The sequence below is a fragment of the Dreissena polymorpha genome, chromosome 2 (genome assembly GCF_020536995.1).
Source record: "Dreissena polymorpha isolate Duluth1 chromosome 2, UMN_Dpol_1.0, whole genome shotgun sequence".
Classification (NCBI taxonomy): Eukaryota; Metazoa; Mollusca; class Bivalvia; order Myida; family Dreissenidae; genus Dreissena; species Dreissena polymorpha.
This window is the reverse complement of record NC_068356.1, coordinates 106,743,638-106,763,714: the sequence shown is the minus strand read 5'-3', so window position 1 is coordinate 106,763,714 and position 20,077 is coordinate 106,743,638. Positions and strand designations below refer to the sequence as shown.

Sequence of the window (20,077 nt, the reverse complement as noted above, 5' to 3'; positions counted from 1 at the left end):
GGCTAGTAATTATTCACGTAATGTTCTCTACATATTGCTAACAGACATTTGGCTAGTAATTATTCACGTAATGTTCTCTATATGTTGCTGACAGACATTTGGCTAGTAAGTATTCACGCCATGTTCTCAACATGTTGCTGACAGACATTTGGCTAGTAATTGTTCATGTCATGTTCTCGATATGTTGCTGACAGACATTTGGCAATTAATTATTCACATCATGTTCACGACATGTTGCTGACAAACATTTGGCAATTAATTATTCCCGTCATGTTCTCGACATGTTGCTGACAGACATTTGGCTAGTAATTATTCACGTCATGTTCTCTACATGTTGCTGACAGACATTTGGCTAGTATTTACTCACATCATGTTCTCGACATGTTGCTGACAAACATTTGGCTAGTAATTATTCACGTCATGTTCTCGACATGTTGCTAACAGACATTTGGCTAGTAATTACTCGTTCAAGCTGGGGTAAACATGCATTATTAACAATATTTTGCGTTGTATTTAAATGTTACGTGTTGATTAATACCATGAAATCTATTTAATTGTACTTACTAAAAAAAAATATAGGCCAGTGTTGGAAGTATTTTTTTTCAACATATCTAGTGGTTCTGGCATCTTTGATGCATAAGGCATGTACTGCTTGTTCTGTCCATAGGGTAATGAAGATATTTGTTCAACAAAATTGCTTACAGCACTAAAATACCTTTAGAGTTGGTGCTTTGAAACCGTTCCAATCCAATTAAGTCTCAGAAAGTCTAATAATTTATTGGTGAATACGTCGTAAAATTAATCAGAAGAAGTCACGTTCATCATTAAAAAAAGAAGAAACAAAAAGCACATACAAAATGTTAACACATATTTATTAAATAATCTCTTTAAATGTAAAAAAGTTTAAGCTGCTACATATATAGTTGAACCTAACAGACAATTTACAATCATATTTGCCTCATCTGGAAGCACCGGCACAACCGATTCGGGCCTGCTCTTGAATTGTCAGTTTATTTTAATCATGAATAAATGCATTTAAAATGTTAAATAAGCATATTTTCCACATTATTCGATGAATAAAAAGCAATGGCAAGTAAACAAGCATTTACATAACATCTCAAACATAACAATTTGGAAAAAACAACTACAGACAACGGCAAACCAAGGCCATACATTTGAAATGCATATCTAGGGTATGGGAAATGTCATGTCATAACAGGGGAAACATTTTAGTTACCTGGAAATATGTCATGAGAGTAGAAATTGTTTCTCCAGGATTTTCAATTTTTAATTACAACCTTGCACAGTAATTAATCTTTTTCATTTCTTCTGCTTGACTAAATTTTGTTTACAGACATGTCACATTTTGCATGAAGGTGTGAACATGGCATAAGGGATGCGCATGTTATGTGCGACATGTAGTCATCACATGTTACCTGTGTGTAAAATGGCTCGATAAATTATGATGTTTCAGTTCCTATAGGCTCTACTATTCCCATATTGTATGTTCGATCTCTCCGTTATACCTTGGACTTTGAGCTAGGGACACTGGTGTTGACAAGGACATGCTGACTCAAAGTCATGGTGATCATTCTTTAAAGTTATTTTAAAATTGTCAAGTAAGTGTAAATTATTAGCATGCAAACAAGCTGTTTCATGAGTACATTTGACCTGCAAGTATGACTGAGACAGAAGGGCTGGTCAAGAGCGCGTCGACTGTATCCAGGTGACAATCAATTTAAATCAACTTAAGAATGATGAAGTTTCAGTATCGGGCAGACAGTCCCACTTTATCACGTCATGAACAGCCTTGTGCAATTTGTAATGCCTCTCACTACACAGTGTCATAAAATGCATACCGTAATGACTCCAAGCTTCACGTTTTCGGACCATCTAAAATTGAATAAATGTTAATTGACCGCTTAATTTAGCATGTCGGCTATCTTGAGTCCAATTTGAAATGTAACTTCATGTTGCAAGATTTTTGTAAGCATGTGACCTTGTCTTAAAATGCCAACTTAAAAAAACGAATAATAAAGAATTATGTTTATTGTATTGCATATGTTCAAATATCTCAATAAAACATATATTATCCTAAAATAGTTGTGTTTCCCCTTCTTAATGTTTGAAGAACTTTGTCTCCTGACACTCGTCTGTTGTCTTCACGCCATGATGGTCCACCAGTTTCACCTGAAATGTATGGTGTTTTTCTTGTTATTTCAGTTTTTCCTCCACGAAAATAATATACTTCTCTAACAGGGTCAATTATCAAGAGATGGAACCAATGCATAACCAGTTGTGACGTATATACTAGTGTCTGGGTGTATGCTTACTTGTTATCACAATGATATTTTATCTCAGCAAGCATGTAATTAAATTGATGTTCTTATTATTATCACAGGAACTTCAGTCGATCCTGTTATCACATTGCACTCACCTCTGACCTGTTATTACGTGGTACTCGTGTCTCACCTGTTATAACATGGTACTCATGTCTCACCTGTTATCACATTGTACTACTGTCTCACCTGTTATCACATTGTACTACTGTCTCACCTGTTATCACATTGTACTCGTGTCCCACCTGTTATATTGTACTCATGTCTCACCTTTTATCACATTGTACTCATGCCTCACCTGTTTTCACTTATTACTGTCTCACCTGTTATCACATTGTACTCATGTCTCACCTGTTATCACATTGTACTCATGTCTTAACTATAATCACATTGAACTCGTGTCTCACCTGTTATCACATTGTACTACTGTCTCACCTGTTATCACATTGTACTCGTGTCTGACCTTTTATCACATTGTACTCATGCCTCACCTGTTATCACATTTTATTACTACTGTCTCACCTGTTATCACATTGTAATCGTGTCTCAACTGTAATCACATTGTACTCATGTCTCACCTGTTATCACATTGTACAACTGTCTCACCTGTTATCACATTGTAATAGTGTCTCACCTGTAATCACATTGTAATCCTGTCTCTCCTGTTATCACATTTTACTCGTGTCTTACCTGTTATCACATTGTACTCATGTCTTACCTGTTATCACATTGTACTACTGTCTCACCTGTTATCACATTGTAATCGTGTCTCAACTGTAATCACATTGTACTCATGTCTCACCTGTTATCACATTGTACAACTGTCTCACCTGTTATCACATTGTAATAGTGTCTCACCTGTAATCACATTGTAATCCTGTCTCTCCTGTAATCACATTTTACTTATGTCTCACCTGTTCAGTGCCTTCCCCAGGAATTTGTTCAGGCGCCCCGGGGATGGGTTCGGGAGGGGTGTCCCCTCCCGACGTTGATTTTTTTTTTTAATTTAACGTGTCAATTCACGTTCTGTGGTGCGTTATAACTCAAAGAAAAACAGCGTCAAAAGACGTCATTTGGTGCGCTATGACTCTTAAAAAAAAATCCCCCAGTCATTTAAAAATATATTTTTTTATATTGCTTAATTGTTTTAAAACTTTTCCGCACAGATAGTAAAATCCCGACTCGAACGATTCCCCAATACATCCCTTTCAACCCGATTCTATTACTGTATACTTACTATTTTTCAAGTTTCTATTTATTACCCGATAATCCCGTTTATTCCGTTTTTATCAATCTCTTTCTGGTAAATATTTACGATAAAAGCTTTCAGTTATTTCTTTAACGCAAACCTTGCCATTTTTTAAGTGACTATTTATAGATTTGATGAAATATTGCCTCTGAATATGCGTCAATCCCCTGACCTGTTGTGTGCTTGTTAAAACGCTCAATACACGCCATTTGTATGCAATAGACGCGACGTTGTACATGCTGCATAATTTTCGCGCTCTTTTTAATTTCGAAAAAGATTCGACACAAAATAAATTTGCACTGCTAATTTGAAGCAAAAATATTTAACGTTGCGGTAACATTTACATTCGAAAGTGTGTTTCGGATTAAAAACGTGTTAAAATCTACTTACGGTAATGGGTTTCGGATTACAAATTTAATTATTCCCATATGAGATTCCAACAAATATTAACCGTTGCGTTATAAATTCAACGATAATTTGTTTACACACTTTACGAGTCGAATAAATGTTTTGACGGAATTATGCATGAAATTCACGTTGTCCACGAGGATCACGGCCGGTTGCCATCATCAGTCTTCTAACTATCGATTATCGGACGAAACATTTACAAGTGTGCGTAATTAATTCAACGAAAATTTGTTAAAGCGCATTACGTGTCGAATAAATGTCAGAAAAACGAGGTGAATCAGTTCTATAAATGGACATGTTGAAATATACATGTACTGGAATTAAATAAATTGTTATCACATAATTGTAACCGCTATAATATTTAATTGTTTACCACTTGCAATTAATTTCTCGTATTAATTATGAGTCATAGGTAACACTTGTTTACAGTAAAAAGGTGTGATGATGATGCCCGAAACCGTCTTTAATGTTCTGTACTGTACTAATTACCGGTTTTATATTACTCAAATGCTACTTGCTAATCAAGCTGCGATAAACTCTTTCTTCATGCCCGACGTCAATCAAAAATAATGGTCGATAGTTAACCCCGCCCTCATAAGCATTCGCGTAACCGATTGGACGATTAACTTCACAGTTTGACAACTGGAAAGTTACCAGATACATCCTTGTCAGCATTTAAATGACCGCGTAATGTGGCTAGAATAATCGATACGCGCGTCATGCTATTCTCTTATCAGTGGATTATCCATTACCCCATGTGGTGTTTATGGCGATTACTTGTGAAAGTAGGTACCGAGTGCTCTTTTAAAACAGGGAATATTGATACACTGATAGGGAAACCTTGATTTTTTTGGACAATCTCCACTTTCTTTTACTGAAGAATACACTGATCAGAAAATTTCAAGCGCCCCGGGGACTCTGATTTCGAAATTCAAGCGCCCCGGGAAGGGGCGCTTAAATGGCCTGGGGAAGACCCTGCTGTTAACACAAATTGTACTACTGTCTCACCTGTTATCACATTGTACTACTGTCTGACCTGTTTACACACATTGTACTTATGTCTCACCTGTTAACACACATTGTACTACTGTCTCACCTGTTATCACATTGTACTCGTGTCTCACCTGTTATCACATTGTACTACTGTCTTACCTGTTAACACACATTGTATTTATGTCTCACCTGTTAACACACATTGTACTACTGTCTCAACTGTTATCACATTGTACTACTGTCTCACCTGTAATCACATTGTACTCGTGCCTTACGGGATATTCTCTAGGCGCCCCCGTCCCCAGTACGGTCCCAAGCTTACTGTGCACCCTTGTGTACTGTGTGAAGTAGGTGGGAGGGGAAGAATCCATCTTGATGCTCGCTTTCATGTCAGAGCCTTCTTGTTGATCGATACGATTGACTAGAGATGTTAAATGTAATTGGTTCGCCTAATAATGAAAAAAGATGGAACACAAGTTTGTAGATTCATTATAATATTGAGCTAATTGTTCTTTGTATTGCTATGTACTAGTAGAAAGAATTTAGCCAAAAAGTAAAAGTAGATTTCAGAATAATTAACACTGGGAACTAATATCAATCAATCATGCAGGTTTATCTGTTATAAAACATATTTTGGCAGCAAACTTTTCTTCAGTCGACATGTAAATGTACGACACATGAACACTGTTAACATTTATTTTGAATTTCATAATGCTTTGACCTAGCCTATCGCTATTTATAACTTAAATTATTTCGTTACAGTTTAAATTGATTAGGCCAAAACAAAATAATGTTATGGTTACGGTTACCCGACCGAGCCTATTATTTTGCTGCGATCCTACAACATTTTATTCAAAATTAAAAGCCAAAAGAAAAAAATCGCAGTAAAGTTAAAACTATAGCCTACAGTACAGTACTCCGGAGGAACGGTTTTTAGCCACGCCGGAGTGCGTTTTACGAGCGCACCGTTAGCCTCGTCTGGTGAGGCTCGCGCTGTCGTTCGCCATTTCAGCCATTTGCAAAAGTATTAAGAATTCGGCTCAAGAAAAATCTGATTTGCGAAAATGCTAAAATCTCGTAAAATTTCAATGAAAACATCCGCCATTTAAAAACATACTGGTTTACAATATTTTCTCTTTTTATCAATGAAAGTGTTCGCAATTTCAACAACAAACGAAAACCAGTCTGCACCAGAGCATTAGACATCGCTTGACCTTACTTTTATTGAAGTGCACGTTGTAGCTGGCCAATCAGCATTGAGTTTGCTCACAAATAATATTGGGTCATTCATGCGCAGACACTGTATACTCGGAATACACAGTTGATACTGTCGTCCGCAAACAATATAGCGGCCGATGGCAAACGTCGTATTTAAAGATAAACAAATGAAAAGAAGCGTAACAATAAACAAATTATTTTTAAAGCTGATCACTGTACACCTTTCTCCTGACTATCAATCCATCGATTAAAGGATGATAATTAAATAATTAGTTCTATCTCGATGATGTTACACCTTTCTGCCGATTAACGTTTGAAATTAAAAGGTGATAATTAAGTTGTTTTTACGCACAAAATGTGCTAGTGTAAAGTAATTTATCAACCCAATTCGATGTTTGCAAGGTTTCTGGTTTTCATTTTCTGCTGTCAAAAACGATATGCACATTCTATTTTATCAATCTCCACGCAGAGTTGTCGTTCCTTACTCTCACATACAACTCTGCGAAATGCTCAGCTTGCCATTTTGCCTATAAAATAGGTAAAACCGAACAAACGCATTCAATGTATATTTGATTGGATATTTAAGATCGCATGCATTCAATTAAGAAATATGACTTTTAAATGTACGATAAATCGTGCAAAAACTTGCGAGTTTTAATGCAACTCTTTGGAACTATTTTATTGCCCATTTACGCAGACGGAATCATTCCACGCACTTCACAAATGTAAACAATTGAACATAATTTTTATTGAGTGACGTTAGGAATTGCTTCGACGTGTGTATGTATGTTGGTTTCTTTACATAAAAAAAACATATCAATTTTATAATAATGAATTAAGACTGATATAAGATATCATGGTATGAGATGGTTTTCTTTAATGCAGTGAATGCAAGAGATTGTTTAGTATACTGTAACCTCAATGATGAACGCTTGGAATGATCATGACATGAATGAGACGCTTTCATAACAATAGTCCATACTGAGCCCAACACAGAGGTGAATGTAATGTAACCGTCGTGCAAGAGATTGATATTTTATTAGATTGGTTACCTCCCCTTATCTATCGCTAATCTCTATATAGGTCACAATATACTAAATAGTTTCCCTATATAATTCAATGTAAAAGCGACAACTTTGAGCGAAAATAAATGCAACATTTTGCACATAGAGACCCCCATAACCATACCTTTTCTTAAAGGCCATTCTAAGCGGAATCGATTTATGCAATAAAACAGATATGTCATGTTCAAACCAAAAAAGAACTTGACGCTAATCAAAATCGACTGTTTTTGCAACTTTTTTTTCGGCCGTTTCTTAGTGGAATGTAACCTTTTTCAGTGCAAGGCTTTACTAAAGTCTCCAAGTTTATCATATTTCAGGGATTCGGTCGTGAACACCTATTTATGCCCTACCATTATCTCCGAAAGATAAAACCCGAACAATAGTTTAAGATGTAAAACATGCCTTCGAGTCAACTATGATATTTTTTTAGAGAGTACAGCCCTACAGGTTACAATACACTAAATGATCGCTTCATGTAGGGCTGTACTCTCTAAAAAAATATCATAGTTGACAGGAAGGCATGTTTTACACTTTTTACCATTATTCAGGTGTTATCTTGCGGAGATAATGGTAGGGCATGAATAGGTGTTCACTACTGAATCCCTGAAATATGATACACTTGAAGACTATGGTAAACCATTGCACTAGAAAAGGTTACATTCCACTAAGAAACGGCCGAAAAAAAAAGTTGCAAAAACAGTCGATTTTGATTTGTGTGAAGTTCTTTCTTGCATTGTACATGACATATCTTTTTTATTGCATAAATCGATTCCGCTTAGAATGGCCTTTAAGAAAAGGTATGGTTATGGGGGTCTCTATGTGCAAAATGTTGCATTTATTTTCGCTCAAAGTTGTCGCTTTTACATTGAATTATATAGGGAAACTATTTGGTGTATTATGACCTAAACGCAAAACCAGGCCTAGTCACAAAGAAGCTGTATTTACAGAAAATCATCATTTTTTTAGTGAGATATGATGCGTTTTGGCAAATTTCACGGAAAAAATGCGTTTGTTTCACGAATTTTAGGAGCATCGTGAGTTTTTAAGAAAAAAATACGTTTTCAGAGGAAAATAAGAAAAAAATGTACAAAAACTCGTCTTGAGCATCTCAAATTGCAACAATTTGTGCTGAAAGAGCTCATGAACACGTTTTAATAGTTGTTTACTTCTTTTTCTACATAGCTTGTAACAATATTTCAGTATTTTGACCGATTGTAATTATTTAGGGTAATCGTTTTACGCCTGAACGCCCGTTATAAATCAAAGCTCCGAACGCGAAAGCCACTTGGCTTATCAGGCGTTATAATAAAATGCATTTTCAAGCATTTCTACGTGAAAGATCGGTCTGAAAATTGGCATGCACATAGAAAATAGGTTTATAAGTATCGAGAAGTGCTTATTTTTCGCGATGTTAACAGTAAACGTTGTCTTATAGGTTACAATACACTAAATGATCGCTTCATGTAGGGCTGTACTCTCTAAAAAAATATCATAGTTGACAGGAAGGCATGTTTTACACTTTTTACCATTATTCAGGTGTTACCTTGCGGAGATAATGGTAGGGCATGAATAGGTGTTCACTACTGAATCCCTGAAATATGATACACTTGAAGACTATAGTAAACCATTGCACTAGAAAAGGTTACATTCCACTAAGAAACGGCCAAAAAAAAAGTTGCAAAAACAGTCGATTTTGATTTGTGTCAAGTTCTTTCTTGCATTGTACATGACATATCTTTTTTATTGCATAAATCGATTCCGCTTAGAATGGCCTTTGAGAAAAGGTATGGTTATGGGGGTCTCTATGTGCAAAATGTTGCATTTATTTTCGCTCAAAGTTGTCGCTTTTACATTGAATTATATAGGGAAACTATTTGGTGTATTATGACCTACATGAAACGAGTATTTAGTATATTGTAACCTATAGGGATCGGTACAAGCTAATTTTACCGGTCCAAAATTGGACCGGTTATTTTTAGAAACATATCAGGGGCAGTAATCCGTCTACCATTTCCGGTTTATTTCCCCGAACTTTTTGAAAGCTGACATGTAAGAATAAAAGCTCGTTCTTGTCAAATAAGATTCATAATACATATGCAGCTTGAATACTACATGATACATAATATACTCGCGTAACTTAAAAGTGGAAATTCTTGATTTGTGAGCATGTGCATCTTTGTATTTGATCTAGTTATCAACGGAATGATAGAGATATTAAAAAAATATGGGAAACCCTTCGCGCAAACCATTACATTGTAACGTCACGTCAAGAACAGCGCTATCGATTGGTCTTCGCGTTATCCAATTTAAATCGCCGATACATTAGCCTGTACCTGTTGTATATTATAGTCAACGGAGTCAACGGTTATATTCAACGGGGGACCAGTTAACTATTTTATGTGCAAAAAGCGTACAATTTTTCGGACTGTCGTTTTCGGATACATTATGTTTTTCGTCCATTATAATTTATTTTCGAAGTTCTTTATAGAAGAAATAGAATGACGAATACACATGCAGTGATACGACGGTGTGGTTTATAATATTTCGAATTGTATTCACCTAAAATACAATTGGACAGACTATAAAAAAACACAATTAGTATGGGCTTTTGATGGGGTGGAGGGGCACTGCCCTTAATTCCTGTTGGGTTCCTGCTATGTTTTTCAAAGTATTTTCGGGTTTTTATTCATCAACATTTACAGTAGTTTTCTCTATATAAAAAGTTTTCTGAAGTTTCTTTTTGATATGGATAAAAAGTCAATGCAAGGCTACAACCAAGTTGAAGCCATGTATTGGCCATTCATCCTTATCAGCAGTTAAATGGTTTTTGTGCTAGATTGCCTATGTATGTATTGGAAAAAGCCGTTCAACAAAATAGAACAAAATAAAAAAAAAATGTTTTTCCTACCTACCTACCCTAATATTTTTTTGGCCCGTAACCTGAACCACAACATTTTTTTGTTTTGGCCTTATGAATTTCAATGCTTAGAATATAACAAGCCAACAAAGACAAATAAACCAATTGAAATACCGCGCACGGACGGCCTCTTTGAAAAGCAATCTTCTAATTAATGAGAGTGTAGCGTTAGATCCAGCTTACATTAAAAGAAAACAAAACACGCACTTCGGTCAACACGCATCGCCTGCATTTAATGTATAGCGGTCATCACACAACACTTGCATTACATATATAGCGGTCAACACACATCAGTACTACACATACAATTGTTATGAGCTGCTATTATATTAGTATTATTACAAAGCAGTGTGGGGAATCCATACGTACCGGCACAACTGGTTTCTGTATGAAGGTCTCTGTATAGTGTGTGTTCCAGTCCTGCTGCCCCGCCCCGGGGGTCAGGCCCAGCTGGATCTGGGAGCGGTGCATGGAGCGGCAGCGGGCAGGCGGTAACACGGGGTTCAACAATTTACTCCCGCCGAAATTCTGAAAACACACACGAGTAAATCTTTAGAAGCCTTTTTTTATTTTAAGAATTGTGATAATACTTTTATTAACAAGGCTTCGTTGTAATATCAGGAGCACCACCACCTGATAACAAGGCTTCGTTGTAATATCAGGAGCACCACCACCTGATATTTGTCCTTCCTGTGTTATGGTAGCAAAACTCTGCTGTTATTAAAAGGCCTATACCATATACAGTATTGATGTAACAGCTCTAACTTAACTTGCAGATCTATTACATTAATGATAATTTATGTCGACAGTATTTATCAATAAAACTGATAAAACCATACCAAAATTAGTAATAAAGATACAAATTAAGGTGAATGTTTGCATCATAATAGGGCAAAAACACTTCCGCATAGTACATGTACTCGTTGAAACCAACATAACGTTTTCCACGTATCCCCAATCCGGATGCGGACATGGTCATATCATTATACAATTTATTTTTGAAACATTTGGTTCTATAAAAAAACTCACACAATTACAGCAGCAATTACACATATCAAGCATCCGAATAGTTAATGAGAGATATAAACCTATTTTTGATACGATAACTTATTAATACTGTTCCTAAACCATCATTCGCAAGTAACACTGATGAAATATTTGGAATAAATATGTTTGTAATAAGAAACATTCCATTGGAAATGCGGATACATTGACAAACCCTTCCATGTTGTATTATTGCGGATGCTTAGATTGGCTTTTACTGTTAGATTTAACTTAAACCGTTATTAATACTAAAGAATAACAAAGTGTGTACACACGCCGGGTATGCGGATACTTTGATAACAGATGGCACTTCGATACCAGATAACAACAAAAGCCACGCGCGAGAGTTGAGTTCTTCAGCTTTTTTGCATTTATGTTCTGTTCATTTGGTTTTCAGACACGTAACATTGTTTGGTCGATCAATGGTAGTGTACTTTGTATTGCGGAGCAAGAAAGTCGCGAAAAAAAACAGTGGATTATAAAAAAGAGATAACATTTCATCGATAATCGTCATGAATTCGATGATCAGTACGTATTTCAACAAAATTAAACTACTTGGAAATAAATCAAGAACGTGCCAACTAATCGAAAAAAAAGATCAATATGTCCAGTAATGTTACAACATGTTAAATTTTAGTTGAATAACGTATTTGAGGAAATTCAAATGTTTAAAGAGTCGGATGCCAAATTTTCATTTTCCTTTTACCGATCATCACAAAGACAATGGCACTTCGATTCCAGACAACTCGACACTTTTTACCAGATATAATACACTCTATTTAGTGAATCAGAAATGCAGAATTCGCTGTGGAACACTGCTATAGTAAGCAGGCAATACATAGAAATGTATGTACTGACGTAAATTAAAAACGAATTACCGAAACATGTTGTTATCCCTTTGGAATATGATAATAAAAGGGAAAGGGAAGTGTAAAGCTCAATATAAAGGGAGTTTTCCAATCTCTTAAATTTTGTGGCTACGCATTAGTATCGTCTTCATGATGCGATTCTAATGAGTACCAATGACAAAGGATTTTATGAGGTGTATTGGCTGCTTTAAGACCCCTTGCTCCCCTTATCTAGAGTCCTGCTATAAGTTAAATTGAACACAGTCGAGTTGATCCACATGATCCGTTGTATTTGCAATTCTCTTAATCTCAATTTACCAATTAAAAACAAGTTAATTATTTAGACAATTCATTTCGTTTGTCACTTGAAACATATTTCTTCAGAAATAAGCATTTGAATCTTATTTAAAATTTGCACTCATAATAGTAATTATATAAATATTTAGTAATAAGATTTTTGAAAACGAACAACGCCATTGGTTATATTTTACATATGTATGTTATTACGTTATGCATAGATTCCCAATGTGTCGCGACACGCTTGACAATACAAATTTATTCGTACTTCAAAATGTTTGGAAAGAATAGCCATAATATACATAAATGCATTTCAGGTAGAAGATAAAACTCGGTGATAAGAGTGCCCAATTTGTTGAAAGTCTCTGTTATCCGAAGTGCCCTATATTGGGAATCAAAGTATCCACAACTTCATGAATACCACCTATTAAAACATGCTCTATCTTCGTTTATATTTCAATGAATACTATCAAAATTTCAGTATTTGAAGCACATTGATTACTCTACATGCTGGAATATCAAACAATTTCTTGTAATATTTCTTAGTAGTTTTATTTTGTTGAAATGTTTACTTTTCATCCTGTTTATCTTGTTTTACGACCGAATTTTCTATTTTGGGGGGGAAAAGTCTACCATTCTTCCGTGATGTTTTTCTTTGCAATAGAAAAGGATACACTATTTATAAACTCGACGATGCGCCTTGTCTAAAAAACTAATCTTTATGATGTACCTTTAAAAAAACTGATGAACTTACCTCTCGTGCGTGGCCTTTGTTGTTATCTGGTATCGAAGTGTCACCTGTTATCAAAGTATCCTCATACCCAGCGTGGTACAATGAATGTCGTATCTAATATCAAATTTCAAAGGTTAAAACATCTGATTAGATTCCAATGCCGGCTAGTGAGGGCAATTCGTTTTCATATTTCGCCTAAAATATTATATTAACTTAATACGGATATTTTAATATTTGAAGCTAAATATTGTAGTCAGCTATAAACTTGTAATTAGCAATTTTAAATTATACATTAACAACAATGCCGGATACGATGAACAAATATGGTAAACGTGTTTACTATAGTTGTTTAATAATGGCTATATCAATAAATGAAAAATACCTTATATAAAACTATATTACCTTATTCAGTTTAAACTTTGCAGCGGTATTCCAATTACTTGTGTGCTTCTTTAAATATAATTTCTTGATATGCATGCATACAGTTTACTTTCCAATAGTTGGTGATTTAGACATCTCATTAAGGATCACATATTACAGTTAATAACCACCACACGATTGAATTTCATTTGAATAAGACGGGTCATAATAGTCAAATAGTCTGAATTGATAATCCAGGCTTCCATACGCCTCTATAGAGTTGATATTACGGTAATCAATAAACACTTTATAAACCTTACTTGGAGCGGGATTAAGACGAATATCGTTCTTTGTTGTTATTTTAATATTGTTTTCACACACTTGTTTTACATTTACGCACGCAATTCCTTAATCCAGACTAGATACAAATATAATACGAACTCTACTGTAATATGAAGGAAACACGCGATATTTAATGTCAATATGAAATTTCGCGGCTAACGTTCTTTTAGTTTCAATAACTAAAACACGATTCTAAAGAAACCCAATGTACCAATCTTGTTTTTAACTGTCGGGAAACGTTTATCAACTAAGGAAAAAAAGGCTCAATATATAAATATATAATATTATGTGTGTGTGTGTGTGTGTGTGTGTGTGTGTGTGTGTGTGTGTGTGTGTGTGTGTGTGTGTGTGTGCGTGCGTGCGTGCGTGCGTGCGTGCGTGCGTGCGTGCGTGCGTGCGTGCGTGTGTGTTAAATACACGGAGATATCGCACAATTGAAGATACGCAGATAATTCAAAAGCGTGGCAACTTACCATGAGAATACTATTCGAACTATTTAACAGTGCATATTTATTCAAAACTCTTATTAAAAAAGTTCCAAATTACTTTGAAATTAGCACGAGTGATTTGTTTAAATCCTTTAATTATTTATTCAGTTTGTGTGGAAATTCTGATCGTTTCTGGTTCAGGGTTTGTACAATACAATTATTGTCTCTCTACCTAAACAAGAGCATACATTCTAACGTTTAATTGCATTCTTCAGCGCACAGGCATACCATTCAAGATTTATACATTTTTTATGTTTACTAAATACTTGAACAATGCATAGAAAACTTAAATCATTTTATTCGTATGTCAATCCACACCGAAGTGTCTTGTAGAGTTCGATCAATACAGAGTGCTTAATAATTGCTGTTCGCTATTGATAGCATGCAAATGCATCTGGGGCTAAATGTGTGCACACATGTACACTAGACACACACACCAGTCCTCATGTTCAATCTATGAAGCATTCATGCTGAAAGGAAATAACGCGCGCTGATTTGAATCAATAAAGAACAAGAGCTGTATTAGTGAAACACAATGCCCCCTACTGCGCCGCTTTAAAGCCATATATTTGACCTTTGACCGTGAAGGATGACCTTGACCTTTCACCTCTCAAAATGTGCAGCTTCATGAGATACACATGCATGACAATTATCAAGTTGCTATCTTCAATATTGCAAACGTTATGACCAAGGTTAAAGTTTGTGACACATACAATGACAGACAGACATACAATGACAGACAGACAGACAGGCCAAAAACAATATACCCCCGATCATTCGATCCGGGGGCATAACAAGTGTCATATTTATTACATGGTACAAATTGTTACTTGTTTAAGTTACCCATATGTCTGAGCATTCCAAGTGAGAGCGTACTTCACAACCGGTTTGAGGTGCAAATGTATCTGTTGATCGAATCTCATAAATGCCGCCAAGTTTAGAGACTAACAGTTATTCAAACGGATATACATAAATCATAATATAATACACGAACGAACATAAATATAGATAGACAAAAACCCCGATAAAAAGGACGGACGGACATGCCTACAGAGAAACATGCGGACGGACATCCAGACAACATACATGCTTTCCGAGATACGGACGGATGGACATCAGGACAGGTCTCAGACAAACACAATGTGTCGTCAACGGGACACTTCACCGAGCTAGTGGGGATCAGACACTGTTTGAATGCTACTGGATTACTGCTGGATATCAAACACTCAATCATTTGTCAAAATGCGTAAAACTTTTATCTGCTCTGTAAACAATCATGAGACAAAGAAGTCCGCATAGGCTCGCCATTGTAATCGTCTTGAAGCCCGAAATACAGATATTGAAGGGATTATATTGTACATTAAAATAGAATTCATTGTAAACACTCTGGAGGTTAAATGTTTGTTTTTTCAATTCCTCCATACGTTAAATGTTGTTTTTTCATTCAGACGTTAAATCTTTAAAACTTAGCTGTTTGGCTAAACTGTGATTGTTTAAATCGATCGAACAAAACATGTTTAAATACAATACATACAAATACCAGATACTTTGCTTGAACCGGGTGCTAAAAAAACTGGCTAAACAAGAAGTTGATATTTTTAATGCATTTCCGAACGCATGATATGTTTTGTCCGGTAATCCCAAAATGAGATGCCCAGCCAACAATGATCAGGATTTCCAGCAAATCAGTCTTTTTCAGCGAATAACTTTAAACTGATTTCAATTGAACAATTTGAGCATTTGTACAAACACATGTAAGTGGGAAATTGCATTACACTTATTTATTCAATCAACCACAATACTAACTTTGAAACGTGAGAAAAACAACAATACTTTTAAACTGTAACTTAAATGGTTATATGTGACTGGTTGGTTTTATAGTCATGAACTGGTTAGTGGTAACATAGCCAGTGTCATGACTGGTGATTACATTGTAACTATCATGACTGGTGGTTGCATGGTCACTATCATGACTGATTATTGCATGGTTATTTCATGACTGGTGGTTACATGGTCTCTTTCATGACTGGTGATTGCATGGTCACTTTTATTACTGGTGATTTCATGGTCTCTTTCATGACTGGTGGTTACATAGTCTCTTTCATAATTGTGGTTACATGGTCACTTTTTTGACTGGTGATTACATGGTCACTTTCATAACTGGTGATTGCACGGTCACTATCATGACTGGTGGTTACATAGTGTCTTTCATTACTATGGTTACAGGGTCACGTTTGTGACTGGTTGTTACATGGTAACTTTCATGGCTGGTGGTTACATATTCACTTTCTTGGCCGGTGGTTGAATGGTCACTTTTATGACTGGTTGAAAAAATATTTACATAAATTGTTAGGTACCCGTAAATATATATGAATATAGTTGAGTACATCTACCTCCTCAAACCATATCGTCAAGTTCATCTGTCATTAACTTATTTGTGAACCTCATAATATAACCAATCTTAAAAAAAATATTTATTACCGGTACATGTAAATTTGTTTGTGTATTTTTCCATCATAATTAATTCAGACATCAATTTCATCTAACAAGAGCTATGCGAATGCAGTCTAAGACTGCAAATGAAGGCGCGACACGCAGACAATCAAGCCTTTACGCTCTTGTTAACTAATGAGAGTTAATATGGACACGCGTCATAACAGTTGAAAAAGATAGCAATCAGAGGTTATTATTGTGTTTAGTTTGCAAGCAGTTCTTAAATACTTAAAACGAAACCCTACACTCGGCACTTGCAGTCGTTAAAAGTTAAGACTCTGCTTTAAAGAGCCAATAGTTAAATGATACAAAACGGTACATAATTTCAAAATACCCGCATGTATAGATTATTTATATGAAAACACAGACAAGTACTAATTATGTGCGGCAATTGTTACATAAATTTTCTATCATGATTTTTGTAATTTATTTCTTCGGTCGATTTAACTTTATCATGTACATATTTTTTTGGAATATGTATCAAATATTATTATACATCAATAAAGTATTATGACACTACTGTATGTAATGAAAAGAAACGCTGTTTTATGATTTTGCTGAGGATGACATTTATATAATTATGTTTAAGTTTTCATTGACGTGGACACTCTTAATACTCGAGTAGACACATTTTAACTGTGGATAATTGTAAATACTTTTAATAAACAGCAACTCGTAATGTAATTAAACATTTAACCTTCAAACAGGAATCTTCAATAACTGCTGAATTATTAAACTCAAATCAATGGTAGTTTTACGTGATATTTTGATCACAATCGGAAACATCGGTAATTTGTTCAAGATATCTGAAACATCTTGTTTTTTAACCAAACCACAGTTTACATTATTACGTTTTTAAAATAACAACACGTTGCTGTCAAAAGCGTTCATTTTTTTCTTAATAACGCGTATGTATTTAAACACCGTTAGGAAACGCCAGTGAGTTTAATAATTTTAATCGTCTGTTATATTACGTTTAAAATTTAAGCAAATTAAATGTCAACAAATATATGTTACATGATAATTTTACTTGTAGGCAGCACATGAACATCGTAAATTAAAAAAAATGTTTTGCTTGTAAATGTTCCATTTTACCACGCATCCGACTTAAACAAAAATAGCTTTTTTATTTTAATGAATAATGTTAAGTCCACATAATGTACAACAAAATGCTGTTTATTGTAATATTTTTACAATAACTAACACATGTCAGGGACAAAAACTAGTCAATATTGAATTATTTGCGAACTATTTGCACTAAAGCTTGTGTGTGTATTTGGCAGAAATGTTTTACATGTATGGACATAATATTTTGCATTCCTTGCTTTTCTGCCACCTACATTAATATCATATCGAAAATGGAATAATAATGTGTTTTTTTTAATTCGCTTGCTCCATGTATTTGGTTATTCAGCCAACCTGATCAATTTGTTGCGGCTTTATTACAATGAGCGTTAAACCTGAAGACCATATTATTACTCTGTTAACGTCTAAATTAGCGAAATAAATATTTTCTGACCCTACCTTTTTCACAGTAGTGGTATATCCGTCTGCTGGTGTCCATGGCCCGGGGGCGATGAGCATGGTGGTGCCGTGCATGGGACGAGTGCCGCGTATCCTGCCGGCGTGCTGTGGTGCCGAGTGCGCCCGGGAGCGGTCCTGGTAAGAGTAGTGCGATATGATGGGGTAGTAGTAGCCGCCCTCTGTGAGCAGCGTCACCGCGCGCTTTCCCTGCCCGTGACCCAGCATCACTGGGCTACACTCCTGAATAGGCATCCGGCCGTCGTATAGCCCCAGTGTACAAGATGAGTATTACTATCAGCACATATTTACAGGTGATACGTGGTACATAGTTTTTAAAATATCGCACACTACAAAAATTTACTGTATTGTATTTATGAACTTCTTAATTCACTACAGCACAAATCCCGATTACTTCACCTTAAACCATTGTAACAATCACCGGTTTGATTGCTACTGAAATAAATCCAGCTCGGTTTAAGAATAGACCCACGTTGTGTACCACCCTTGAGCGATCTAATGGGTCGATTTAAAAAAACTCCTAATTTAAGTCGGATAGCGCGCTCTGTATTAATTGCATTGCGTCCAACCCAATAACACACCAATTGACGGTACATGCGCGCTGCCTGGATACGACGTTGAAAATAGGTCTACGAGCATTATCATTAATCGGCATCCCAAAACACTAGTGCTTCTACAGTTTTACCAATCACAATACTTTTAAACTACTGAAAAACTGTTTACCTATATGAACCACCCTTTGTATACATTTATATATTTTTCAACGGGCATGAAATGATGTTCCAGCGCTTTAATGTTGGAGATAATATTAGTTATATCACACTGACAACGGAAAATACGTCTTAAAAGGCACATCGCAATACTTCTGAATACATTTGGGAATATTTCCGTACCCCGTTTGCTTTGTGGTATACTGACCAATCGATGCTCATACACATCATTCAAACATGATAAATTAATGTCATATAGATGCTTGATAAATACTTTAAAAGTTACAGAAACTTGAATTTCTCACTCCAGTGACGAATAATAGCGCCCGACGGCGCATGTCGAAACTGTAGAACAATATTATAGAAAACTTAGGTAAACAAAGGAATTTAAAGGACGATAAAAATCGCTCATGCACAACTGCATATCACAAGGAACAATGCCTGCAAGTCTGAATGTTTTACGTTGAAAAATGTTGGGGAACAAGTTTACGAACAAACAGACGGACAGATAGACGTCCATGTGTATTACAGTAGATACCCCCTCAGGGGTAAGAATATAGATTATTAAATATACAGGCGCAGTATTGTGTTAACTGATGAATTTACGTATCCATTATCAGTTTACATGAAATTGCAAAGCAATTAATGCATTTATCAATCCGCTAACACAAATGGAACCTAAACATTTTTATATTTCACAAGTTTGAGATATTACCCAAAGTTTTCCCAAACCCAACAGCTCTCCCCCTCACCATGTGTCGCCGAGAATGCACGTGCCACCCCTGAACAGGGTCATTATTACACGCGGCTGCGTTCTTACGACAACGTTAATAGTAAATACTGACGGCAATGTGACATGGCAAGCGGTTCGACGCATAATCCCAAGAAACTAGGTTTCTCATGAGAACCTAGGTTCTCAGATTGAGAACCTAGGTTCTCATGAGAACCTTGGTTTTCAAATGAGAACCTAGGTTCTCATGAAAACCTAGGTTCTCATTTGAAAACTTAGGTTCTTGAAGCCATGTGCAATCT

At 35.6% G+C, this 20,077-nt stretch overlaps 1 protein-coding gene across 1 annotated transcript; it reads right to left on the bottom strand.

The window, feature by feature from the left end:
- Positions 1-855: 855 nt before the first annotated feature.
- On the bottom strand, positions 856-18,939 carry LOC127868422 (uncharacterized). Its single transcript, XM_052410205.1, has 4 exons — positions 18,318-18,939; positions 10,558-10,716; positions 5,237-5,438; positions 856-2,190 (listed from the first exon to the last, which is right to left on the bottom strand). The coding sequence occupies exons 1-4, from the start codon at positions 18,567-18,569 to the stop codon at positions 2,090-2,092; spliced, it is 714 nt and encodes a 237-aa protein (XP_052266165.1). The 5' UTR covers positions 18,570-18,939; the 3' UTR covers positions 856-2,089.
- Positions 18,940-20,077: the final 1,138 nt, after the last annotated feature.